Source organism: Protopterus annectens, chromosome 2.part0 (genome assembly GCF_019279795.1).
Source record: "Protopterus annectens isolate FY-2018-M chromosome 2.part0, PAN1.0, whole genome shotgun sequence".
Lineage (NCBI taxonomy): Eukaryota > Metazoa > Chordata > Ceratodontiformes > Protopteridae > Protopterus > Protopterus annectens.
Window position 1 is genome coordinate 1,722,077,648 of NC_056728.1, and position 27,926 is coordinate 1,722,105,573.

Sequence of the window (27,926 nt, forward strand, 5' to 3'; positions counted from 1 at the left end):
CCTGATGTGGAGCCCGACTGCGCTTCTCTGGGGCCGGTCGGGGGTCGCATTTCTTTGTACCAAGAAGCCTGGCTAAATATCATCCAAGACAAGTGGGTGCAAAGAGTTTTTACCAGAGGCTATATCATACCCTTTTCCCTATCACCGTTTGTTCCCAAAAGGGTCCCAGATGTACCACCCAATCACAGGGATCAGGCAACTATGGAGATCAACAAGTTGCTCGCAGAGAGAGTCATCCAGCCCATCCCAGCAGACCAGATAGGATCCGGAACTTACTCCCGGTTCTTTTTAGTTCCAAAACAAACCGGAGATTGGAGTCCAATATTGGATCTCAACAGATTGAACGAATCAGTGAAGAAGGACAAGTTTCGGATGGTAACACTGCAGTCTATACTCCCGTTGTTAGGGAAAAACTTTTGGATGTGCTCTCTGGATCTTCAGGATGCCTATTACCACATAAAAATGGACAAGGCATCCAGAAGCCATCTATGCTTCTGGCTGGGAGCCGGTCACTATCAGTTTCACGCTCTGCCCTTTGGTCTCACCACAGCCCCCAGGGTGTTCACCAAATGCATGGCAGTAGTGACAGCTCACCTGAGACGTCAGGGATTCCAGATGTTTCCGTATTTGGACGACTTCCTCCTGACCACCCTCACCAGGCATCTACTCATCCAAAACAGGGACTCCACGATTCAACTTTGTGCTCAGTTAGGGATCTCCATAAACTGGAAAAAATCTGCATTATTGCCCTCTCAAGCTGTGATTTTTATAGGCGCAGAGGTAGACACGGTGAACATGACAGCTCATCTCCCCGCCGAAAGGGCACTGAACTTAATCTCCCAAGTTCAATGTTTTCTCCCATTGCAAAAAGTCAAAGCAAAGTGGGTGATTCAGCTCCTCAGAACTATGGCTTCCACAGTTCTATTGGTACCATTAGCCAGGTTGCACATGAGAATTCTCCAGTGGCTTCTGTTTTCCCAGTGGTCCTTCCAATTTCTCCCACTGAATCGTCCTATCCTGCTGACGGAATCATGCAAGAAGGACCTTCGTTGGTGGATAGATCCCAATCAACTGATCACGGGTGCCCCCTTTGTTCCGGCCCAACCCATTGCCACTGTGACCACGGATGCCTCCCAGATTGGGGGGGGGGCATTATCTCGGCAAGACTGCCCAAGGCACATGGAAAGAACATGAGGCTCATCTGCATATCAGTGTTCTGGATTTGAGGGCGGTGCTTCTGGCGTTGCAAGCACTTCAACACCTTCTTCCTCTAGGGACAATTGCAATACAATCAGACAACATGTCGGTGGTTTGGTATATCAACAAACAGGGCGGTACCAGATCTTACCCACTCTGTCGAGAGACCATGCAAGTTTGGGAATGGGCGAATTCTTTGCAGCACTTTCAGGTTGCAACGCACATTCCAGGGACGACCAGTGTGATAGCCGACAAGCTCAGCCAGGCAATCCTAATGCCTTGCTGCGACCTTTTTGCCAGCCCAGTCAGTACCAAATGCAGCAGCTATTTTTCCCTCATTCCTTCTCCGGGGGAGTCTCCCAGAGATGCTCTGGCTCACGATTGGCCCATGGGACTTCTGTATGCTTTTCCTTCAATCTCTCTCATTTCCAAAGTGATTCAGAAAGCCAGTCGGCTGGGAAGCAAGTTGATCCTCATTGCTTCTTACTGGCCTCGGTCTGGTTCCCCTTCCTCGAGCCTCTTTTCCTGGACGATCCTTGGATCCTGGACCCAGCTCCAGATCTGTTGACTCACAAGTCAGGTTCACTACGTTTCTCAATCCACACCCTCAAATTGACAGCGTGGCTGCTCCAGTTCCATCCGTAGTCAAGCTTCATGATGTATCATCCTCAGTATCACATATTCTTATGTCCTCCCATAAACCTTCAACTAGGAGGCTGTATGGCAATAAATGGAAAATATTTTCTATTTGGGCACAGAGAATGAATGTAGAGCCGTACACTGCTTCTGTCCCTGTGATTCTGGATTTTCTTTCTGAGCTTTTTCAACAAGGATCTGCCGCTGCCACTATTAGAGTCCAATTGGCGGCGATTTCTCATTTTCATTTAGGTTTTCCTGATACCAATTTAATGTCTCATAAGCTATGCAAAACCTTTTTAAAAGGGGCCAGTCTATTGAGACCACCTCTGCAAGAACCAATGGCTTCTTGGGATTTAAATTTTGTGTTGTCCAAATTGACTTCTCCACCCTTTGAACCTTCCAACTCATCTTCTCTAAAATTTTTGCCTTGGAAGACCTTGTTTTTGGTAGCTATCACATCAGTTAGACGGGTATCGGAGCTACAGGCCTTGTCTGTTAAGCCACCGTATTTGATTTTTCACAAAGACAGGGTGTCATTACGTACTAATCCTTCTTTTGTTCCCAAAGTTTGTTCTAATGCTACTTTAAACCAATCAATAGAACTCCCAGTTTTCTTCCCTAACCACTGTAATGCAGCTAAATACCGTTTTCATCAGCTAGACGTTCATAGACAACTACGTTTTTATCTACAGCGGACTAAGGCTTTCAGGAAATCAGATCAATTGTTCATTTCCTTTTCGGACTCTAGATTGGGCTTACCAGTTTCTAAAGTGACACTAATTGGATTTCCAGTTGTATAGCCTTTATCTATAGCTCAGAGGGCAAACCCTTACCCTACAGGATCAAGGCTCATTCTACCAGGTCGCTGTCTACCTCTGCAGCCTTTCAAGCCGGGGTACTCCTTGATAATATTTGTGCAGCAGCTACATGGGCTACCCCTCACACTTTTATTACACATTACAAATTGGATTTGGCATCCAGGGGTAGAGCATCCTTTGGTTCCACGGTGCTCAAGAGTGTTTTCCAATGAGCCACCCAAGAATAAGGCGCTAGGGACGCTGTCCCATATGTAAAAATGAAGGTGAGATCGGTCTACTTAACATAAAGAAGTTATGTACTCACCATAACAATCCATGTTGGTAGTCCATCTCACCCTTAATTTTTTTACCAACCCGCCCTCCTGCCCCCATCCTGGAAGATCTGGAAGTAATAATTTGGTTGCCCTTGGTTGGAGACCCTTTAGTATTGGTTGTTTTTAGGGTTGTTTATTCTAGTGAGCAGCAAACAAGATCTGGGGATTGTACTGATGTACAAATGGATACCTGCTTAGCCACGAGCCAACCAGAAGTCTTCCAGCTTGTAAATCGGCCGAGTCGGAGCTGAGGATCGGCTCCAAACCCATATGTAAAAATGAAGGGTGAGATGGACTACTAACATGGAACGTTATGGTGAGTTACATAACTTCTCTTTTTCTTAGTTACAACCATTTGCTACCCCTACTTTTCTGACAGTACTCTGTGGAGAATTTTTTTAAAATCTGCCAACTCATTGCACTCAAACAAAAAAAGAAAAAAAAATCGTTTGCAGTTACCTCTCAGTTTTCCATCACATCTCTCACATCCTGAGGAAAAATTCTCTGTAGTCTGCTTGAGATATAAAAATGCCTACACAAAAATCCTAAACCTTCTGGACTTTGTTTCATATTGGGAGCCATACCAATGGTCTTCCATTGCTCCATTGTAAATTGTCTTTCCACTCACTTTTCCCAATCTTCTTTAACCCCCTCTCTTTGATTCTTATAGTTGTGCAATATTTTATATGCCCTATTAATCATCCCCTTTTAAACAGCAGCTTCTGTTGTAGACTGTTACAAAACTGTACAAGAGTTTGTCTTTCATTTAGCACGCCCTTATCTCTTTCTCTGTGCCTGTACTCTAATATCAGTCCATGTTAGGGAAGGCAATCTCTAACCTGCCATCCAAATGTCTGCTTGGCATTATCTCACTCTGTTATCTTTCACTCTCTAGTTTTTTGCTCCCAGTATTGTGGCTCTTTTGCTATTTTCTCCAGTTGCAGTCATCCGTGTTGGTAAAATCTCATTTTTGGATGCCCATGTTGGCTTAGTACTTAGAGTACCTTCTACAACTTTCTACAACTTTATTAATTCAATATACTGTGTGGTGGTTATTATTTTTCTTAAGGATCTGCATTCAAATCCTACTCTTCACTTTTTCCTCTAACTTCCTCCCATTTTATCATTATCCCTTTCCAGTTATAACCTTCTGTTTGTAATGTGTATTTGAGCCTTAATTGTGAAGTTGTAAAGTATCCATTCAAATCTGGCAATCCTAAACCAACCTTGTTCTGTGAGGAAGGTCAGCTTATTCCATGTAACTTTTGCACCCTTCCCTTCCCAAATAAATGCCTTCAACTGTTTATTAATTATTATCCACATCTTGTCCTCTGGTTGATAAAAATATGCTTGATCTGTATATGAAACTAAAGGGACTAAAACATTTTCACTGTTTGTATCTTACTATCCATAATAATGAGGAGCATCCAGTTTCTCAGATTTCATATTATCTTTTGTTTAATCTCTTCCCACATATCTATAGCTGCCTTTACTCCATATACCCAATTACTTCATCTTATTATGTCCCTGGAAATATGGGTATTGCTGAAACAATTCATTGGTGTCCATAGCTTACTGCTATAGCCTTTGATGTAATGTGATCCTATCTCGCCTACATTCATTACTGATGGGTTCGGAGCCGAGAGTCGGCTCTGACTCGGCCACTATAACTATCATGAAGTCTCTCATTGGCTGGGCTAACACTGTATCCCAGGATGCATCATGCCCAAACTCCTAGATCTCGTTTGCCGCTCCTAGAGTAATGACGTGGTCTCGACTTGGCTGTGGCTAAGTACCCTCTCTTTTGTTTTTTGAACTATAGCTTCGAGTTTATTATTCCAAAAAGCTACATTGTCTGTTGTATCTATTGTTGTGACTGATTGCGTTTGTTGTTGGTAATCCTTCTGTTTGGCGGGCTAGGCCCGTTTTAGTTAGAGGGCCTTTGCCCTATCTTGTGTTGTTACTGTTCGGGCGTTTAAGTTAGAGCCCTTTCCTCCCTCCCTACCTTGTGTTGCTGAGTGTGCTTGTGATTATTGTGTAAATTCAAAATATTGTTGCTGCTTGTGGATTGTGTTCCTTATGTCGGGCAAGGAACCAAAAGAACATAAGCCATCTGGCTTTAAAAAATGTGCCAAATGCGCGTACAAGATGTCACTGACTGATGGCCACGCCATCTGTGTATATTGTCTCGGTGCCATACACTTGCAGGAATCCTGCAGTGTGTGTCATGCTTTCTCTGCCAGGGTTTTACAGGAGAGAAAAAATAAACTTATCCTCAAGGGTTTGATTAAACCCTCCTTTGAGGAAACTTTGGCATCCTCTCCTGCCTCTGAGAAATCCAGGTCCAAGTCTAAAATGAAGTCTCCGGCTCCAACTAGTTCCTCAGAGCCTCCGGAGAAAAGGTCTAAAACTGCATCTCCTTCCTCAGCTCCACTGGTCTCGGAGCCGCAGGAAGCACGGTCCAAGGCTATGTCTCCTTCCTCGGCTCCACTGGTCTCGGAGCCACAGAAAGTATTGTCTGTTGCGTGGTCGGCTTCTTTGACTCCACGGTCGTCTGCGCCGAAGGAGGTTGCGGTGGTTCTCGAGCCTGCTTCGGCTCCGATCTTTTTGGAGCCGATTCGGAGCCATTCCCCCAGTCTTGTCTCGGTTCCGACTGAGAAGGTTTCTCGACCCCTGTCTGTCCTCCAGGCTCTCGGATTCGGATGTCGGTAGGGTGGTCCAGAGGCTCCTCCAGTCGCCAGTGTTAAGTAAATTATTTTCAGCTCCAGCCCAGTCGGCTCCGGAGCCAGCTACTATATCGGTTCCGTTTCTTCCTCCTCCGACAACCTCGGTGTCGTCGGAGCTGGAGTCTGCTGAATCGAGTGAAGTCCCTGGGTTGGCTCCGGAACCTCCTGCGAGTCTTTCGGATCTGACATCGGCTCCAACCTTTTGCATTCCTTCTACAGGTTTCGGTACTCGGGTGTCCTCAGTCAAACCCAAGGGGGAAACATCGTGGGCTTCAGACTGCGGCTCCGAGTCTTCCCCTTGGTGCTTCGGCTAGGGGTACCCCGACTCCGGTCATGGTCTCGGCGGCAGGTTTTTCATCCGATTCTGGTGGACCTGCCTTCGAGGCTATGAGGAGCGCGCTGGCCAAGTCCATAGTGACTTCACCTGAATCAGCAACTCCTTCCCTAGACGCTGCGACTAGAGCTTCTGGTGCCCCCCTATCTCTGGACAGCGGGGCTCCTAGGCCTGAGGACACCTCCATGTGTGGTCCCCTACTTTCTGAGGGCCCTTCAGAGTCTGTGCCTGAAGAGCCTCCCAGGAAGATGTTGTGTAAGAGGAAGCACGTAGACTCCCCAGATGAGTCTGTCACCTCGGACACCGACCTCGATGATGCAGAACGGTCCCCGAAGTCATCCTCGGATGATGTCTCGTTCTCTGATATCCTGGAGATCTTGAGACAGCGGGGCGACTGGCCATCCAAAAACCCTTCTGAGGAGGAGTCGGTCTTCCTCAAGGCCTTCGAAGCCCAGCCTTCCGCCTCCTGGGTGTCTCCACCCTTCGATGAATTATTGGATCTTATTTGTCGAAGGGTGTGGGAACACCCTGACTCTGTGGAGCCAGTTCCTAGCCGTCCCAATAAGTTCTTATCTGCGCCTCCTGGAAAAGAATTTTTGACCAAGGGAGTACCTGTGGATGTTATGGTGGTGGCATCTGCCACCCAGCAAGACGTGGCAGAGGCTTCTACTTCCATCCATCCTCCTAATAAGGAGTCTAGGAGTATGGATAGGTATGGGAAGCGTACCCTGTCTTCAGCGGCTTTTACATTGCGGTCGTTGAATTACTTGTCATTTTACACGGCTCCAAAGGGATCTCATAAAGGAGTTGGGAGATACCCTGTCGGGTAACTTGCCTGAGGCGTTGGCCCAGTCTGTTAACGCCCAGCTGTCTACCCTTTCTTCCATCATCAACTCGTCCATGAGGCTCATATCTTATGCAGCCGATGGGGCGGGTAGAGCAGCGAGTTTGGGCGTAGCCCTTAGGAGGCAAGCTTGGATGCGCTTGTGTCATTTTGCGGAGGCTTTCAAGTCTTCTTTCACGGACGCCCCATTCAATGGGTCCTCCCTTTTTGGACCCAAAGTGAAAGACACCCTCACTAGATGTGAGCAGGAGGGTAAGACTTTGTCTGCTGTTGGGGCCCATTTTTCACTTCCCACTAGACCTTATCTCAAGGCTCAGAGGGGAGGGAAAATGTGGTTTAGAAAGTCTCAAAAGTCTTCCCCTGCCCATCAAAGTGACCCCCCTTCCAGGAGCAGAGGAGGGGGGAATTTTAATGGAAGGCGTCGCCCTAGAGGTGGTGGAGGCTCCCGCAATACAGGAGACCGCGAGTCCTTTCGTGGTTCCTCCTATCAACGTCCCTGAGGGATTACCTGACTGTGCGTCTCCGGAGCCAGTCGGGGGCCATTTTTCGGAGCATCTTCAGGCCTGGGAGTCCATCACTCAGGATCGATGGGTGCTTCGTATCATCACCGGAGGTTACACCATTCCCTTTATCCATCCCCCCCTCCCCCCCCCACCATCAAGGAAAATCCTGGACATTCCACCCAGTCAACGGGATCAGGCAGCAATAGAGGTCTCAAAGCTGCTAGAAAAAGGAATCATCCAACCAGTCACCGCAGACCAGATCGGATTAGGAACTTACTCAAGGTTATTTTTGGTGCCAAAACGAACAGGGGACTTGAGACCCATTCTGCATCTCAGCTGTCTAAACCACTTTGTAAAGAAGTCCAAGTTCCGAATGGTCACTTTGCAATCTATTTTCCCATTGCTGGAAAAAGGAGTATGGATGTGCTCCCTCAATCTCAAGGATACCTATTATCACATCAAGATAAACAAGGCTTCCAGGAGTCATTTACGCTTCCGGCTGGGAGACAGTCATTTTCAATTCCGGGCCCTGCCCTTTGGTCTCACCACAGCCCCCAGGGTGTTTACTAAGTGTCTGGCAGTGGTGACAGCTCACCTGAGACGTCTAGGATTCCAGGTATTTCCTTATCTAGACGACTGGCTCCTCACCGCCCCCACCAGGCATCTACTTGTTCAAGCCATGAGAGCTACTGTCAAATTTGCCCATCTTCTAGGCATTTCATTCAACTGGGCAAAGTCTGTATTGCTGCCATCACAGCATGTTGCCTTTATCGGCGCAGAGCTAGACTCTCTAGAGATGAGGGCTTTTCTACCGACAGAGAGAATAAAAGTGTTACAGGCCCAAGTCTTGGCTTTACTACCCCGGGGAAAAGCCCAAGCCAGGATGGTTCTTCAGTTGTTGGGATCAATGGTGGCTACCATTCTCTTAGTTCTGCTAGCCAGGTTACACATGCGAATACTTCAGTGCCTCCTTTCGGCCCAGTGGTCATATCAGGAATGCCTCTTGTCCCATCCGATTCTCATCACGGAGAGATGCCGGCAGGATCTGCGTTGGTGGCTTCTCTCGTCCAATCTGGATCAAGGGAGATCCTTGAGCCCCCCCATCCCCTATTGCCACAGTAACCACGGACGCCTCCCAGATAGGGTGGGGGGGGCATTATCTGGGCGAGACGGTCCAAGGTACGTGGCAAGACCATGAGGTTCACTTGCATATCAATGTTCTAGAGATGAGAGCGGTGCTTCTAACGTTGCAGGCACTTCACAGCTCTCTTCCCAGGGGAACTATTGCGATTCTTTCCGACAATATGCAAAGTGCAGCAATTTTTTCACTCTGATCCCCCCACAGGGGGAGTCACCCAGGAATGCTCTAGTCCACAATTGGCCCTCCGGTCTGCTCTACGCCTTCCCACCGGTCCCTCTTCTACCCAGAGTGATTCAGAAGGCTACCTGCTTGGGAAGCAAAATGATTTTGATCGCACCACACTGGCCCCGTCAAGTTTGGTTCCCCTTCCTTCGGAAGTATGCGGTGGATGGTCCTTGGATTCTGGACCCAGCTCCAGACCTATTGACTCATCAGTCAGGACAGCTCCATCCATCCCTACGAACACTCAAGCTCGCTGCCTGGCTCCTCCACTTCTGACCTTAGTCAGACAGCATATTTTTACCCCGGAAGTAGTACATATTTTGTCTTCCTCCCACAAATCTTCTACTAGGAAATTATACTCTAGTAAATGGAAGAGATTTGCAATTTGGGCTCAGCAACGTGATCTTGACCCCCTTACAGCCCCGGTGTCGGCGGTGTTAGATTTCTTAGCTGCACTCTTTAGACAAGGCTCAGCTGCATCCACTATAAAGGTTCAGTTGGCAGCAATCTCCAATTATCATGTTTCACATGAGCCTTCTCTCATGGGTCATAAGCTGTGTAAAGCCTTTCTGAAAGGAGCCTGGTTGCTGCGCCCTCTGGTTTCACAACCCGTCTTGCCATGGGATTTAGATGTGGTGCTCAGAGCTTTGATGTCTTCTCCCTTTGAGCCGGCAGCCTTCTGCGAATTGAAATTTCTGTCATGGAAGACTGCCTTCTTGGTAGACATAACTTCAGCCAGAAGAGTATCGGAGCTTCAAGCCCTTTCTGTTAAACCTCCTTATGTAATTTTTCATAAGGACAGAGTATCTCTGCGACTTAATCCTTCTTTTCTCCCTAAGGTCTCTTCTGACCTTTGTCTCCACCTGTCATTTGAGCTTCCGGTCTTTTTCCCAAGTTTTTCCAACAAAGCGGAATACAAATTTCACCAGTTGGATGTGCATAGACAACTGAGGTTTTATTTAGATAGGACACAACAGGAGAGGAAATCAGATCAGTTGTTTGTGTCCTTTTCGGACAATAGAATTGGCAGATCTGTAACTAAGGGCACTATAGCTAAGTGGATTAGAGACTGCATCTCATTTATTTATGCATTAGCAGGTAAGGATCTTCCCTTTCCAGTTGGGGCGCATTCTACCAGGGCTATGTCAACTTCAGTGGCCTTTCACGCTAGACTATCCATAGATGAGATATGTGCAGCGGCTACTTGGACTTCTCCACATACCTTTATTTCTCATTACAAACTGGACGTGGCCTCTAGAGGTCGGGCTTCCTTTGGTTCCACAGTGCTCAGGAGTGTTTTCCAGTGAGCCTCCCGGGATTTAGGTGCTAGGGACTCTGTCCCATCAGTAATGAATGTAGGCGAGATAGGATCACATTACATCTTTTAGTTATGTACTTACCATAACGATAGATATATGTGTTCCATCTCGCCTACATTCTTACATACCCGCCCTCCTTCCCCCTATCTGTTGGACTTGGAGGAAACTTGTATTCTGATTCCTCTGAGGATATTATTTTTTCTGTCCTCTTACATATGTATCCTTGTGGTATGGTGTATATGGGGCAAACAAGATCTGGGGGTTTGGGCGTGATGCATCCTGGGATACAGGGTTAGCCCAGCCAATGAGAGACTTCGTGCTAGTTACAGTGGCCGAGTCGGAGCCGACTCTCGGCTCCGAACCCATCAGTAATGAATGTAGGCGAGATGGATCACATACATCTATCGTTATGGTAAGTACATAACTAAAAGTTTTGTCTTCCTTAACTTTATATCTGGAAGAGACTTGAAACTGTCTCAAAATATTCCACAACAGTGAAACATACTTTTCTGGATTTATCAAGTAGAAAATAATATCATTTGCCAATAAATCTAACTTTTCTTCATTGCCTATCTAGCTTTTCTTCATTGCCATACCAGTTATATCCTCATATTTGTGAGTCCCTTATTTTCTTTGCCATTATAAAGCTGATAACAAATGGGAAACAGGATGCCCTTCATGGTTCTTCTGTTCAAACATAGCTTGTCATAGAGCAGTCCTTTCACTTTATTTTTTTGCCTCTGACCTTTCATATATCCTCCTAATTAGCCCTGTTATTCTGTCAAGAAAAGCAAACATCTCCATTGCCATACTCGTAAAATCCCATGTAACTTTATTGAATGTTTTATCTGCTTCAACAACCAGCAACAGTAGTGGTGTTTTCTTACATGCTGCTTCCCTCCGCATCATCCTTGTTCTCTTAATTTAATTAATAATTTAATTTAATTATAATTTAATTTTGGGGCGGCCACGGTGGTGCAGCGGTTAGCATTGCCGCCTCACAGCAAGAGGTTCTCCGGTTCGATTCTCGGCTGGGGTGCCTTCTGTGCGGAGTCTGCATATCCTCCCTGTGGTCACGTGGGTTTCCTCCGGGTGCTCCGGTTTCCTCCCACATCCCAAAGACATGCAGTAGGTGGATTGGACACTCTAAGATTAGCCCTAGGTGTGTGTGTGTGTGTGTGTGTGTGTGTGTGTGTGTGTGTGTGTGTGCCTTCTGTGGAAGGTTGGGCGCCGGGCTGGCAACTCGACACCGTAAAACTCCACTGCCAAACATGAGCGGACAGATGATCCGCTGTGGCGACCCCTAACCGGGAAAAGCCGAAAGAAGAAGAAGAGGATAATTAAATTAATTTAATTTAATTTAGTTTGCCTTCCCTCCACAAAACCACATTGATACATATCTGTCAGTTTTGGCAACACCTTTGCCATTCCAGACTAGTCTAGACATGAATACTTTGTAATCATGGTTTAAAATTGAAATAAGTCTAGCTTAAGCTGGGTCTGAAGGACCTCTTCTCTCTCTATGGGTTGTACATCCACCACCTTTTTCCAAGGTGTTGGTGCACTCCCCCCTTTTAAAATACTGTTAAACAAAACCTTCCAGACCTTTGCACTTTTTCCCGTCCTAATTTCTGGACTTCCATATGATTGTCATCTGTTATATGTCACCATGTTCAACTAGTCTCTTTCTATTTTAGCTGTTAATTGTTAAGCCTCGACTTCCTGTCACCTTGGCATAATTGAGTCTCCACTAACTATTTTCATGCGTGCCTTTTCTTGATTTCCACATTACTCTGCCTCAAATATCCTCCATGGATGCTAGAACCCAGTCAGGACCTCCTGTCTCATCCATCAGAACAGCAGCACCCCAATCTCCAGACATTCAAATTGACTGCATGGTTTCTACACTTCCAGTGATAAAAAAGGTCCAGGCTTGCCTCTCCAGTCCATGACATAATTTTTGCTTCCCAAAACTCCTCCAACAAAAAGGTCTACAACAGCAAGTGAAAGAGGTTTTCAATGTGGGCCTCAAAGGAAAACATTGACCCTTTTTCAGCTCCTACCGCATCATCCTTCTCTTTCTTTAGTATTCTTTTTAAAGCAGGAGTCAGTTTTTCTACCATAAATCTTCAACTGGCTGCCATATCTGATTTTCAGACTGGAAGGGGATCTTCCTCTCTCTCAGGTTCTGGCTTATGTAAAGTGTTTATGAGAGGGATCTTTCTTCTTAGAACCCCCCCCCCCCCATAAAAGATCCCTCTCCTCCTTGGGTCTTGCTATTGTTCTTCAGGGCCTTACTCAAAAATCTTTGATCCAGCTGACAATTGCAACAAGAAATATCCTTCTTGGAAAACATTCTTTCTGGTAGCCATTACTTCAGCTAAGAGAGTGTCCGAACTTGAAGCTTTATCAGCCAGACCTCCTTAAATCACTTTCCACAAAGACAGGGTATCCCTACAAACCAACCTTTCCTTTATGCCTAGGGTAGCCACAGAATCAAATATTAATCAATCAATTCAATTGCCAGTCTTCTTTCCCAGTTTTACTAGTAAAGATGAATACATGTTGCACCTCCTTGATGTTCACAGACAACTATGTTTCTATCTTCACAGAACAAAGAAGCACGGAAACTGACTAATTGTTCATTTCCTTCTCACCAAATCATTTAGGTCAAGCAGTTTCCAAAATTATCTTGGCTGAATGGATTACAGATTGTATTTCTCTCATTTCCTCCCAAAAGGGTATTGAATTGCATCGACCTCTAAAAGCCCACTCTACCAGATCTATGGCTGCTTCATCTGCTTTTTTTCTAGAGCCTCAGTTGATGAAATTTGTGCTGCAGTCACCCGGTCAAGGACTTGTACCTTTGCCTCACACTACAAATTAGACATTGTCTCCAAAAGCAGGGCATCTTTTGTCTCAACAGTGCTCCGACATATCCTTCCTTGAGGGCCACCTAAGAGTTACATAGCCGAGGACTCTGACCCATCAGTGAGGAAGAATGAAAAGAACAACATCAGATTTAGGAGTTATGTACTTACCATAACTTGGCATCTGTGTTGTCCATTTTCATTTGTCCTCACTTTCCCTCCCAATCATCCCCTGCCCTTGTCTCTTCGAGAAGTTACCTGGAGTAATTTGGAAACCATAGGTTCTAGATTTGGGCCCCAAACCTCTTGCCTGTTTTGTTTCTATAATTCTTGCTTAGTAGGGAAGCAAAGTCGATCTGAGGAGTTAAGGAAGGTATGTTGCATTATGGGAAGAGGGAGGAGCTCGAGACTCGAAGCCATAAATCTTGGAAATGTAGCCAGATCGGACCCGAAACCCGTCAGTGAGGAAGAATGAAAATGAACAACAGAGATGCCAAGTTATGGTAAATACATAACTCCTAATTAATATTAATAATTTCATTCAAACCTGAACTTTTATTAGCTTGCAACATTATTTGCGAATCAGCTTCTTTCAACTTGAGCCTGTTATTTATATCCCCGCCAGTTGCATGATAAACTACATAACATTCACAAAGAAAGAGAATTTACAAACACCTTGATTAAGAAGATGAATGCTTTTCCTAATGCATTTGTAATATCTTTATTTTAATAGCTAAAACATGCTCGTAAACTCTCTGACAGTTTTCTAGTAGTTTTTCCTGCATAAAAAACATCACAAGATTCACAAGTAGCAAGGCAAACAACCATACATGAATTTCAAGTAAACCTTCCTTTGGCCCAATTCTGTTTTTGTGAATGTTTTAAAATAATATTAGACTCTTCGTCTGTGTATCTACAATATTTGCAGTTTGGACATAAACCAATAACTGAGGACAAATCTTTAGTCTTTAAATTAATTTCTGAGATAGTAAGCTTAAGAGAAACTTAAATTTTCTCATATTATTACAACAGGTTTTAGTAAAATTGGGGGGTGGGTATGAAGCTAATTTCAGGGCATTCCCTCTCCCATTTTCATTAGATTTTTATAAAATCAGGCAGTCTGTGGGTAATACCTGGAAAATTATACTTGGCAGTAAAGCTTTTTCCTCAGTTATTGGTCTAAAGCCTAAATTTATTGATAAGAAAAAATATAAATTTAAGAGTTTGAAAGAACACAAGTAATGTGGGATAAAAAGAAATGTGGAGTGTTTAAATGTCAAAACTGCAAATATTGTAGATGCATAAATGAAGGGTCTAATGTTATTTTAAAACATTCACAAAAACAGATGTGAGCCAAAAGAAGGTTTACTTGTAATTCATGTAGAGTTGTTTACCTTGCTACTTGTGAATCTTGTGATGGTTTTTTTGCAGGAAACCGTACTAAAAAACTGTCAATTTATGAGCATGTTTTAGCTATTAAAAATAAAGATTTTACAAATGCATTAGGAAAGCATGCTTCTTCTTGTCAAGGTTTCTATAAATTCTCTTTCTTTGTGATTAAGTAGTTTATCAAGTATATGGTGGGGATTTAAGTAATAAGTTTGAGGTGAAAGAAGTTGATTTGCTAATAATGTTGCAAGCTAATAAAAGTCCAGGTTTGAATGAAAGTATTAATAGTAAATGTCTTTCAAACTCACAACATATTTAATGTTTATTTTATTTACAAACTTTTAATAGTTTATAATGTGTACTGGTTCTTTAAATTTGTTGTTTAATTATGTAAGAGAGTCATGTTTTATCAATTATTTTTGATGTATATGTATTGTTTTTTTAAACTGTAAATGCTCTGATGAAGTTCTATTAAGTTGAACAAAAGCTGTTAGCTTACAAATGGTTTTCAAGTGTTTGTTCTTTTAAAGCTTTTTTTTAATACTTAAAGTTTAGCTTGTTGGACTGATTTTTTAAGTAATCTTTCAATTTCAGCTTTGCTTTTTGAGGTTTTGGTTTGCAAGATTTTTAGCATTGCTTCTAGTCTATTTTGGCGTTTCTTGTACCAGGACTCCTTGCAGACAGGCCTGGAAAACAGATGCATTTTCATTCCCACAATCAGGAATGTTCCTGTATGTTTTCCACCCTTTTCACTGATAGCTAGGATCATTCTGAAGATTCAAATGTACTCTCCAAAAATTATTCTGGTAACTCTCTATTTGCCCCGGTAGCATCTGTTCTCCCTTCTTATGGAATTGGCCAGGGACACATACCGCAATCCTCCTCACAGATTGGATTTACTGGTACAAAACAAGGGGTGTTTGATACTTCCCATTCTCAAATCACTTCAACTGACTGCTTGGATGATTCACATCTAATATCTTTAAAGCAGCAGGTACTAGAGGTGGCAAGAAATCCTACTGTTAGGAAGTCTTATATAACCAGCGGAAAACAGTTTCTAATTGGTGCCTAAACTATTACCTGGGCTCTATACAGGATGATTAACTCTGGTTCTCATTTGTGTGAGTTACTATTCTGTGGTCTGTTTATTCCTTTGTCAAGGGATATTTATCAGCCATTTCAACATATCTGCCTATGAATCCTTTGCAGTTCAGATTTTGCTCAAGCTGTTCTATGCTTCTTTAATTTCTCCAAGTCTTTTGGGTTTCTAATACCATGACGGGAATGGACCCCATTCCTAAGTCAAAGTATGATTAAAGTTCATGAAATTAGCATTGTTTCAGTCTTTGCTTTTCAGCACCCACAATGTGCCCAGTAATAAATCCTCCTGTAATTCGTATGGAGTTACATGTATCAGTAACATATCTAATTATGATTGCAAATTCTTTTTCATAAGACCCATTACTCCTGCTACTACTGGAACTATCCGGGTATCCTTCTTCCACATTGAACTCATTTCTACCTGCAAATCCTGGTATTTTATCATTTTTTGTTTCTCTGTATGTAAGACACTGTAGTCACTGGGTATAGCAATTTCAGTGATCAATGCTACTTTTGTCTTCTTTTCATGGACTACTATATCTGGTTTTCTCACATCTATTTTTTGAACTGTTAGTAATAGGTGATCCCATAGGATGTAAACTTCATCCTTCCCTGTGATGCTTCATGGCTCATGTTTTCAGTTTTTTCCAGCTGCCTCAATATTATAATGTTTGTAGAATCCGCAGTACAACATTCTTGCCACTTTATTATGCCTTTAAGTGTACAGTCCTTCTACAATTAGTATATTACAACCAACAAGATGTGCGACTGTTTTCAATTCTGTTTTACAAAATCTACATTTGTCTGTTTCTCCCACATGTTCAGTAGACTTTGTTAACCAACGTATAAGTAGTCCATTGTCTTGGGCTGCCACTACTAACCTTTCATCTTTTAGTTTATATTCACCTCTCCTTAAACATTTCTGCATTTGATCCTGAACAACATGAGGTTGTTTCAAGAGTTTTCTATACTTGCAACTACATTTATGCATTTTCCACATTTCTTGCCATCTCATCTGATCGTTCACTTTATATTCTTTCTGTTGTTTTGACACATTCAGTTGCTGCATGATTTTTATCTACTTCTGGTTTGATTTCCATTCCCACTTGACGCAGATATGCTCCTGCTAAATTAAGCAGGGAAGTCATCTTAGACTTATTCTCCTCATGTTTCAAAACCTTCACTACTTTTGGGTCTTGTGAGGTCAGCAGATAATGTATGCAGTCCCATAACTGCAGATCTTTACAAGTAATCAAGTTCGAGGAGGCCCATACCTCCTTCAGAATGGGGATTATATAGTCTTGACATGCACTGATTTTTATAAATCATTTGATGAGCATGAAGCATACTTCTTGTTTTCCTGTCTAACCTGACTAGCACCTTTTGGGGCCAGTCAGTCACTCCAAAACTGTAAGTTAGGTCAGGAAGAGCAAATTGGTTTATAGCTTGGACTTTGTTCCTAGATGTCAACACTGTTTTAAGTATTTATTTTAGTCTTATTGTTGATCTGTCATCAATTCCCAAATATTTATAAACTCCCTCTTCTTCAAGTTCTTTGATTATATCACATTCCTGTCCCAAACTGATGTTTTCTTGGTGCTGCAGCTTTCCTGCTTTAAAGGTTGTTTTTGCACATTTGTCAAGACCAAATGACATTCTTATATCATCTCAAAAAATTTTGATCACTTGCAGTTGTGCTTTCAGTTCCTCATCTGATGAACTATAGAGGTTTAAATCATCTACAAAAAGAAGATGAGAAATCCTTACACTTTCTTGTTTTCTGGGAGCCAAGTTGTAGCCATGACCTAGTCTGTTAAGTAGACAACTTAATGGGTTAAGGACAAGACAAAAGAGCAGCAGTGACGGAGTCACCCTGGAATATCCCCATTTGAATTTTTATCCCTGGAATAATAATTGTTCCTTTATCATGGTTTAACTGCATAGTGGTTTGCCACTGTTTCATGGTCGCTGTAATGTAATCCATCAGTCTAGGGGGTATCTTACACATTTTTAAGCACTCTTTTATCCATGAATGTGGGATACTTTTAAAACCTTTTCTGTAGTCTGTCCATGCCATACTTAGATTCTTCCCCTTTCTACAGCTCTCCATTATGACTTTATTTAACAACAAATGATCCTTTGTTCCATATGACTTTTTATTACCCTTTTGTTCTATTGCCATGATTGAATTTTCTTCTAAATTACTATAAACTCTATCGGCATCAATTCCAGTGTGTAGTTTATATGTTGTCAGAAGACAAGTTATTGGTCTATAATTTCTAGGATGGCTTGCAGGTTCACTGTTAAGTAGGAGTTTTGTTTTTTCCTGTTGTTAACTGGGCTTGTGTTTGTTCGGGGTGCACATATAAATAGTTCTTACTCATGGCTAAATCTTCATGTAAGGATATTAATACTTTTAGCCAGAAGTTAGGTACCACATCTGGGCCTGGGGTTTTCCATTTCTGAGCTTTTCTTAACTTTATTTCAGTCTCTCTGGCCGTTATAGCATCTTTTTTTATGTTACACAGGATCTTCATAGATATTTCCAAAATCTCTCTCTCTCTCTCTCTCTCTTGTTTTTTGGTGGTATTTCAATTCCTTTTGCCTTGTTTCTCAATTCTGTGTAAAAACTGTTTTAGGTCATCAATACGTTGCTTATTTTGTACATTTCCTTTATATTAATCTGCATATCTTTTAAGTCACGTGATATTTTCAGTTTATTATTTGCGTTAGTACACGATAGATCCTGGTTTGTTCTGATACTGCACATTGCTTTTATCACATCTGTCTTTTTGAGTATTTTTGTTGATCTGTTCCCTCTTCTATACTCTTCTAACGGTGACACTTCTTGTCTTAATTGCTTTATAATTTTCTCTATTTGATATTTCCATGATGGCATTCAATTTCTCTCTTTCCTTTCCCTTACTACCCTGTGTTTTTGTGGTAAAACCTTATCTGTTGTTAATGTAGCTGCACAGTAATATATCCCGTTTACTTCTGTTATGTGACATGAATCTCTATGGACAGTCCTAATTACCGTGTTCATTTGTTTTATCAAACTTCTAACTTTTTAGGTTTTTATTGACCTTCTGTAGTATATTTCTTTCATTGATCTTATCTGTCCATCTCTATTAATCAAGCAATTCTTCTCTTAGATCACTTTATTCTAAACTGAAGGCACATTTTTGTTCTCCATTTCCTATGGGCATTCTATAGAAAGTTTCAAAGCATCTTCCTGTGCCACATTCTCTTCATTTTCATCCTGTGTCACCCGTTGCTCTTTCATATGGGAACTCACTGGTCTGTCTCTCCACAACACTGACTGCATCAGAGTTGCCACAGGTTCCTGTTCCTCCCTTTGCTGTATAACTCCACTGTCTTCATATGGCAACTGATCAGATGTTTCTCGCCCCACTTGTTTCTCCTTAATTTGGTGATCTATTGCTCTATCCTGCTGTGGTGTTTTCTGAGTTATAGAGTTTCTACACTAAATCCTTCACTTCACAATACTCCATAACCTCAAGTTTCTATTTCTTTAATTTCTCCAGTACTAATCCTCTTTTTTACTTTTCCTCTTTGTTTTCTTATTTTTTTGTATTGTAAAATGTTCCATGTCTGGATGCCTTTGCCTGTATTTCTCTCCAAATATCTTTGGTGCTGCTCTTTTTATATTGATTAGTTTTGCTTTCTCCTGTGTATAACTGTTAAACCATATTAAGTCTCTTGTTCTTTCCCATATCCATTTTTCTTCTACAGATGTCTCCTGATCCTCCTGTTTCTCCTTACTTTGGGGACTCGTTGTTCCGTCATGCTGTGATGTAACCTGTCAAGGTTATCAGAACTTGTCAGAGATTTGGGATGCATGGCTAGGCTTAAAAAGGCCCTTGTGGTCGTTAGCCTAGCAAACACCTATGAACCCGTACTGCAGTGGAGTGGATTTCTTGTGAATGCAAACTTTAACCTTCCATGTGACTGTGTATGCAGTGCTCTGAAGTGAACATGCCTGCCTTTTGTTTATAAAGACACTGCACCCCACCCTCCACCCGTGTTGCCATGCTGCAGTTTGTACATTACTACCCCCCACTGAAAGAAAGATGCAAAGTTACCTCAAACTGTTCCTTATCTGTCATTGAGGAATAAGAATAAGCTTTTGGCAACCCAGATATCCACATTGCGTCGTAGTATTTAAGATGCTAAGTGAACTGGTTTCATCTTCCTTGTGGGTAGGTACTCTACTTCTGTACTCTTTGGCCAGTGTAGTCATATATTGTTGGGTTGAGTAGTCAGGAGAAAATTTTACTCAGTCTTCATGAAACATTGCTTAATGAGTATTAAATCCCATTTTGACAGTCCAGTGGTAGCATTGCTGCCTCATAGCAAGAGGTTCTCTGGTTCGATTCTCGGCTGGAGTGCCATCTGTGTGGAGTCTACATATCCTCACTGCTTTCCGTGTGGGTTTTCTCCGGGTACTACAGTTTCCACACACGTTACAAATACATTCGTCTGGAGCGCCCGGGCCTCCGCTGAACATTGGCTTTGTTCCTAGTTGGACTTTCCTGGTAAACAAATGTTAAATAAATAAATAAATTGGCAGTTTGTTTTATACCAGAAACATTTTGTTTTTCTGTTGTGGGATGGTACTATAAATTTGCAGTTAACAAAAATCTAAATGCCATCCATAACATGGGAAGGTGTAAGAAATGTACACCTTATTCTGCAGTGCAGCTCGATGTATTGGATATGCAGTGCCATAGTGATAGTATTCTTGATTCACAGAGGAGCTGGGGCCACTTGCATATTTTGTTTGTTGCTGTGACCCTAAGAAAATAGCAGCCACTGTATTGCAAGTTGAACCATGCTTACAGTTATCAGTATGAGTAGTTGCTGCGGGACCGCAGGAAGCTTACTTACTTCTGTTATTACCTTAGTATTCCCCAAGTCATTCTGCTGTTTAATTATAGTCGCAGTATGCTAGTGAGTTGCATAATGAGTGCATTTTTTAAACCACAGTTGGTTTGCCGAGTTACAGGTCAACCAAGTTACTGACAAGTCAGATGTCCTTCTGTGTCACAGTACTCCATCAACTAGGGAAGGACAAAAAATAATGTATTCATGCTATAAAAGGTGGTGTATTCATATAGTGTTGAAAAAAATGATTATTTGTGAATCTCAGTGTATCTACCTGTGCAGCCAAACTGTGTAAAACATCAGGGTCAGAAAGGACTTTTGTGACTGGTTTTGCTTTACATTGTGTTTTATGCTAATGGGACCGCTGCAGCAAATAAAACATGTATTGAAATATATGTTGGTCCATGCAGAATATTTTTCTTTATGAACATAAATATAGTAATAGTCTTTGATTTTTTATGGTGGGGGGTGGTGGCCGTGGCTTCTGTCTGCCAGCATAATAACTCTGCAGGCCATGGAGAGGGATTAGTTAGCAACTGTCATTTGTCGTGGGTGCTTGACACCCAACTGAGTTGGTTTTCAGTGGAAGACTACTGTACATTTTCAGTGACATACTGACACCTGGTAGATATTAGTTCGGCTATGGCTGTCTTACAAAGGTGTACTTGTGATGTATTTTAATTTCACATACTTTGCTATAATTAATAGGTGAGAATATTGCTATAAGTGGTAATCATATAGCTTTCTACAGTTTGAAAGAAAAATGCATTTATAAATTTAGTTAGTGAGTTATTTTTGATGCCTCTCTGCAAAATGGTGTTCTCTTTAAAACTTTTAAATGTTTGTTTTTATGTTGACATCAAGTAGATAATGCATGTCTGAAGCAGTATAATAAGAGGACATAATCCACATTGGAAATTTTGACAACATGCATTTTGTTTTTAAATTTCATTAGGGCACGTCATAAGCTCTCATCCTTAAGCTAATGAGGAATCAGCATGGTGAATACTGCTGGGCAGGGATCAGCTGGAAGAACACTAGTATGTAAGAAGAAAACAGCCAGTCAGCCGTGCCCTCAGGAAGTCATCACAACACACAAGAAGGGATGTGTCTTTATGATTTAAGGACTACAAGAAATTAGTGGTTGTAAATACAAAATATGCCATTTTGCCCTAGTAATGGCATATATTCTATAATTACGGTTCACAGTGAGCTATTTATGCCTTTAAGAATTATTGTAACTTGCTTGTTAAAGGGAAGCTATCATTTTCTGGTATGTTTGACGGTTAAATGGACATTGCCTTCCCATCCCATTCCCAGACTGTTTATGGATAACTTAAGTGGAATTTGAAGGTCCATAACTTAGCATTGTATACATGTAGGACATGTTTACTAGCTTTTTTTATCTATTAAATATTAAATCAAATTATGTGGTTAAAGACTTCAAAGATGTTAAAATCCAAAAAAAAATCTAGAATTTTTTTTGTATTGAATCTTCAGTATAATCTTATTTATCATGATCAAGTCCCTGTTGATTGTAGGTAGCCTGCCTCCATATATCCTGTACAGCTCCCACTATGTTTGGGAGGTTATTAGGCCAGTTCATGGAGGGAGAGCTGTACCATAAGGGTAGGGCCCACAGAAAGCCAGACTGCTATTACTGGTGCTTTATGTGGTGTTTTCCTCATGTCATGCATCTTGAGAGCTTCTTGCTAGAAACGGGCACTCCTCAAATATTTGAGTTGAAACTTAAAGTTTCTGTCATTCATAGGTAGATGTTTGGACCCCCTCCTCCCAAAAAGAAAAAAAAAACACTGTATCCCTTTGGATGTTCAGTTCTTAAACTTTTACTGTTTTCTAGTGACTTAAGTTTTCCATTAATTGCAGCTCAAAGTGATCGGCACTGGTAATGATGTTATTATACCAGATCAACAAACCTAGTCATTGTAGTCTGAAGTTTGAATTTGAGTACCGTAATAAATTAATATGTTATATTGTATTTTTACATATGGCAAGTTGTCATACTAGAATACAGGTATTATAACCATCAGCAAAAAATTCCGTGGCATATTGCCATTTTGTCTTCACTTCTGCTTCAGAGTGGAGGCAGTTATATTTCAGATTCACTTGTGTCCAGTATTTGGAACTTATTCTTCCTGAAGGCATTTTGCATACATAGAAAATTATGTTCTGTAACTATGACAGGAGATGTAACATTTATTTTTCATGCCTCAGTCTTAAAATGCTCACAAGGTTGTGATTTAGCTTTTTCTGCCATTCTTCTTGTCTGCCATTGTCTTCATAGCTTTTGTAATTATTTTTAATCTTGCTTTGCGAATAACTATTGTGGCAGTCTGAGAGATCCATACATGGAGTTTTTTTACTTTTCTCCATAAAACTGGTATTTTTCCCCTTGTAGTCTCTGTGGTTCCTCTTTCTACCTTTGTCAGTCATGTACTGTAGCTGAGTGACTGTCTCACATCAGCAACATTCAGACAAACAGTGGTGCACTCAAATTCTTCTTCTTACTGCTTGCAGAGATTGAACATTTTTTGCAGTGCTTCTGATAAAATCTTTTCAGTTTTTTGTTTTCAAGACTTCTTTTCCTGTAGAACAAGGTTAGATAAGAAATATTAACTGATTTTTGTGTTTCTTCCACAGTCTTCTCAGAGTTACATTCTTAATTTAGTTTTTACAGGACGTTCTTTGGTTTGGATAGTCTGCATGATTGTGTTTTTACCGCATAAGTCGTGTCAATTTGGTAAGCATCTCCTGTTAAAAGATTTTCACGTTGAGTGTGTGATCTGTCTGAAAGTAGGGTGCACATTAAATGTGAGATGTGGAAGAATTTGTCCACCGCAAAAAAAAATGAAGTGATAGAAACTGATTTGGAAACTTGTCAACTTAAATCTCCAGGTAATGTCAGTGAAAGCTCTTTGTAGAAATAGCTAAGTTACTCAAAAGAGTTGGAATTGAAATCTTAATGGGAGAAAAAGAAATTAGCTAAAAAACAAACCTTGACATTTAATTCCACAAAATCACAAGAGGTCCCATCTCTTGGAGAAATCCTAGATTCACAAACTGGTTAGTTATCATCTGTATTTTCCACTGAGAATGCTCAGTTATGCCAGAGCAAAGGACGGAGTGAAGGCCGTGCTGAAGAAGCTGTCACTGATGTCAGTATCAGCCTTATGTCTGATATTTATGGATTCCTTTTATTGATTACACACATTTGGCTCAAGAACACATAGAGACAGTAAGCTGCCTAGGAATCTCGGAATGATAGTTGTCTAAATTTGTAACTTAAGATTCTACCTCAGGTTTCCAGGTTGCTGCTTCAGAAAGAAAACACAAGTAGAGGAAAATAAATTGTATCGTAAGCCTTGAGTTGAGTTTCCAGGAATATATTTTACAGATAGCCAAGTCTCCACTCTATTAACATTCTCAGTCCAGAGGGCATTATATTTTCTGAAACTGTGAACTGATGAAGACATTTATAATTTGAGAGGAATACATATTTCTTCTTCTTCCAAAATGAGGTAGTACTGTTGCTATTGTTAGGTATTAGGGCATAACAGCCACAGATCGCAGTGAATATTACCACCTGTAGGACCTCTTATTGCAGGTACAGTTTTAAAATCAGATTTTTCAACCTCCTATACCAAGTGGAATAAATAACTCACAAAAAACCTCTGAGGATCTGGCTGCATCATATCCATAACATAGACATTGAGATGCAGGGTCTGATGACAGATCCAGCAAATGAGGCATTTTGTTATGGGACTGTGCCATCTGACAGTGACACCTTACTTCAGTAGGGAAAGAAGCTTAATACATCCTCAGTTTTTTTTCCTGTGTTGGAATCCTGGTTTGTCCGGCTGTTGTGAATACATATCAAGAAGCTGTTTTGTTTCAAGAGCTAGTCGTGATGCATTACTGTAGAGAGGTACTATGGGCAAACTCCTCAAGATGAATGAAATAACAGATAAGTAGGTGGGAACATGGCTAAGCATAATACCTTCTGTACCTCTGTTAGTGATGTAAGTCCTGGGGTTGTCCTTAGATGCCTTATTTGCCTGAAGCCACATATCCTTGAAATTAGTTCATTGAGCTGCTGTTTGTGTACAGGCTTGTTTAGAGAAATGTTTCAAGAAAAATCTGTTGAAAATAGGGAAGATTCATTCAGAACTGAAGCAGATTTTTTAAATGCCACCCAGACAATTTTCTGCAGCCTTTCCTCATCTAGAAAGCCTTTCTTCAGGAATTAACAACACACAAGAAAATGGAATAGAAGCAGTGTTAGATCAAGATCAGAAATTCCTTAATTTAAAAAAAAACTCGAGTAAAGTAAAAAAAAAAAGCTTTGTAAAGCTTAGGGACACAGGTGGACAGTGGTCTCACCTTCAATAACCACATCGCTACAACTGTCAAGAAATCCTTCTATGTGGCACACCTCATCACTAAGGGCTTTTCATCCAGAAAAAAGGAGGTCATTGTCCTACTGTACTCATCCCTCATTAGAGCCATTATAGAATACAACGCCCCGTTTGGTATGTACCTCTCAAGACATCTGCAACAACTGGAAAGGCCGCAGAAATACCTCACTAAAAGAATCACAGGCCTAAAGCAGATGCCGCATGCTGACCATCTAAAAAAACTCCAGCTATACTCTGTCACATATCATCTACTCAGAGGCGATCTCTGCTTAACATACCAGGCCATGTTAAACTCAGAGCTGTTGGACATGCTACACTTAAAGAAATCCCAATCCCTCAGAGCCACACACTCCAGGGATCTAAACCTTGTCATCACAATGAACAAAACATGCTGGAGGTATAGGTTCCTGACCCAGAGACTCCCCAGACAATAGACTGCCCATATATGTCAAGCAGAGCGCCTCTTTGACCCTCTTCAAATGGAACCTTGACGATTGGATGGGAGATAGGAAATTCACCCCGGGGATCACGTCAGTCGCCCTGCTAGACAGGGATCCAGTTAAGTAAATATTGTGGGAAGAAATAGCCGGGGAACTGTTATGGCTAGGCTTGTATAGGCCCTAAGGCCAATAGCGTAGTACCAACCTATGAACCTATAACATCCTCTGTTTTCTTCACTACCTCTTCCAATTTTGGAGGTCCCAGTGAGAAAATGTTGTCATTTTGAAGACAAATGAAAGATGTGGATTGGAGTCAAACAGGTCTTTGAATTGATGTTCATCGTGTTTCACTGTTGCAGTCCTAACCAATGGGTTATCCGGCTCCTGGTAGCCCTCGATTGGTCAGAATACCAAAGGTAAGTAAATATGACATCGGCTGTCATCGTTTGTAAAGGACATCAGGATGTCCGATACAAAAGGAGGCAGCCAACGTCACTTCCTGTGTCTTCCTTACCATGGAGCCCGAAGCAGAAGCATTTTTGCACGCGTGCCAGTCGGCAGTTTACCTTTTTGGTTTCCGACTACAACGTTGAAGTCAACTACAGCTAAGTACCCCGTTGAGGATCCTCTTTTCTTGCCTTAACAAATGTCAGAAAAAGTCAATAATTGTCTTACCTGTGGAAAGCAGATTCCCCATAGAGATTTTCATTCTTATTGTATTATTTGTTTAGGCCTTGACCACGACTTTCCTAATTGTGATCTCTGTGCTTCCTTTAATCCGCGTACTATTCGTCGTCGGGCTAAGCTTTTAGCTAAGCATTTTGGAGTGTGGCCTAAGTTTGTTGGTATGGTGTCCGCTGGTCTTCAGGCTTCGGATATCCGTAAGAAGCATATGGACAAGGACCGCGACAGGCTTCAGAAGGTCAAGTCTTCAGATGATGTTAAGTTGGTCGTCAGTCCTGTGGTAGCCAGTGAGGCGCCTTTGCAGCCCCTGCAGTCCACGGATTTTCAACCGCAGGCCTCAATTGAGACCATTTCAGAGTCCCTCAGGCCTCCGGCTTCCATTTTGTCTTCTGACCTTACACCTGTTGCCTCTTTAGCTGGATTTGGAGCCACTAGGCTGGTTCTGGTGTCCGAGGCCTCTGTTCTTTGTTCGGACAGCAAGCTCATACCGACAACCTCTGCCACTACTTCAGCGGTTACCAGGCCTCCAGAGTCCTTTAGACTTGCAGGTAAATCTTCCAGTCGTAAGTCTGTGAAGAAACAGGCTCCAGTTTCCTCTCGTTCCCCTCATTCTCAAATGGTTAAAATGGCTGATGACCTTTTCATTTTTATTAGGGGTTCACAGCCTTCTCCTTCAAAAAGGGGTAGGGATCTCTCCTGAGGCTTTGTCTTTTTCCATTTCTGATGCTTATAGCATTTCTGCTGATGAAGAGGAAGTTTCTCAGGTTTTTTATCCTTTTGAGGATTCAGATGCTGGGAAATCCATTCCTTCTGCTCCTCCTCCACAGGATTTCTCTTTTGGTGATACTTTGAATACTCTCAGGAAGCATTTTAAATGGGAAAGTCAGGATTATCCCCAATCTAAGAAAACAATCTGGGAGTTTTTGGATTTGCCTCAGTATAAGCCTCTGGCTATTCCTCCAGTGCTGGAAGTGGTTGATGATGTTTTTCTGGAAAATTCCTTGACTCCAAATTCAGTTCCTCCCGCTCCCAGGAAACCTGACAGGTACTTTAGAGTCCCTGATTATCATTTGTTTCTTTTTAGGAATCTGCTAGCTGACCCAGAGTTTATTTCTCAAGGGCCTAAAGGAGTTAAGGCTACTGTTACCAAGAATCCTGTTCCTTCCGACAGGGAATCTAGGAACCTAGATAGGTGGGGTAAAAAAGTTTATACCTCTGCCATTCTTGCTATTACGTCTACTAATTGCCTTTTTCATATGCTTAAGTATTAGCAGCACACCTTGGAGGCTATCAAGTCAAAGATTGCAAGTGTCTCTTTTTGCAGAGAGTAAGGATATGCAGGATTTGCTGAATTCTGTCATTCTTGTCAGTAAACATTCTTTACATTGTGGTTTTGACATTCTAAAAGCCTCCTGTCAAGTCTAAGCTTTTGGATGTACCTTTACATAAGGACAGTCTTTTTGGCAGCAAAGCAGAGGAAGTGCTCAAAAAGATGGAGGATAGGGCCAAGTCTATGTAAACAGTTAAAGACTTTCTGCAAGTTCAACCTCCTCACTTCAGCAGGAATTACCCTTCTAAGAGTTGGATGTTTCCTGATACCAGCAGACAGAACCTCTCTAGGACTAAAGGTTACAAATCTTCTAGGGGGCAGGGGACTACCCTTCAAAGGTCTAAGCGTTGGCATGCTTCCACTTCCAAGGTGGGCAGTTCTAAGCCTACATCTCAGTCCAAACATTCTCAATGACTCTGTCCAACTTCTGCCTGTTCCTGCTTGCCTGGAGAATCCTTTAGGAGAAGGTTGGCTTTTTTTGCAAATGTTTGGGCCACCATGTCAGACGACAAATGGGTACTCAGAACTGTATTCCTAGGTCACAGGTTTTCTTTCCACACCTTTCCAGTACCCAAAGGATTCCCCGACGCTCCTCCAAACCAAAGGGCAGAAGTAGAAAAGCAAATTTTGTCTCTGTTACATCTAGGGGCAATAGAATCAGTTCCTGCTCAGTAGGTAGGCCAGGGCTTCTATTCCAGACTTTTCGTAGTT

The 27,926-nt window shown here is 41.9% G+C and overlaps 1 protein-coding gene across 1 annotated transcript in view; it reads left to right on the forward strand.

Moving 5' to 3' along the window:
- LOC122792877 (zinc finger and BTB domain-containing protein 40-like) overlaps positions 1-22,809 on the forward strand; it is a 1,459,166-nt gene extending 1,436,357 nt beyond the window's left edge. The window contains exon 18 of the mRNA XM_044060435.1: positions 21,281-22,809. Coding sequence (XP_043916370.1) covers positions 21,281-21,292 — 12 coding nt within the window. The 3' untranslated portion in view covers positions 21,293-22,809. The remainder of the gene's footprint in view (positions 1-21,280) is intronic.
- The last annotated feature ends 5,117 nt before the right edge of the window (positions 22,810-27,926 follow it).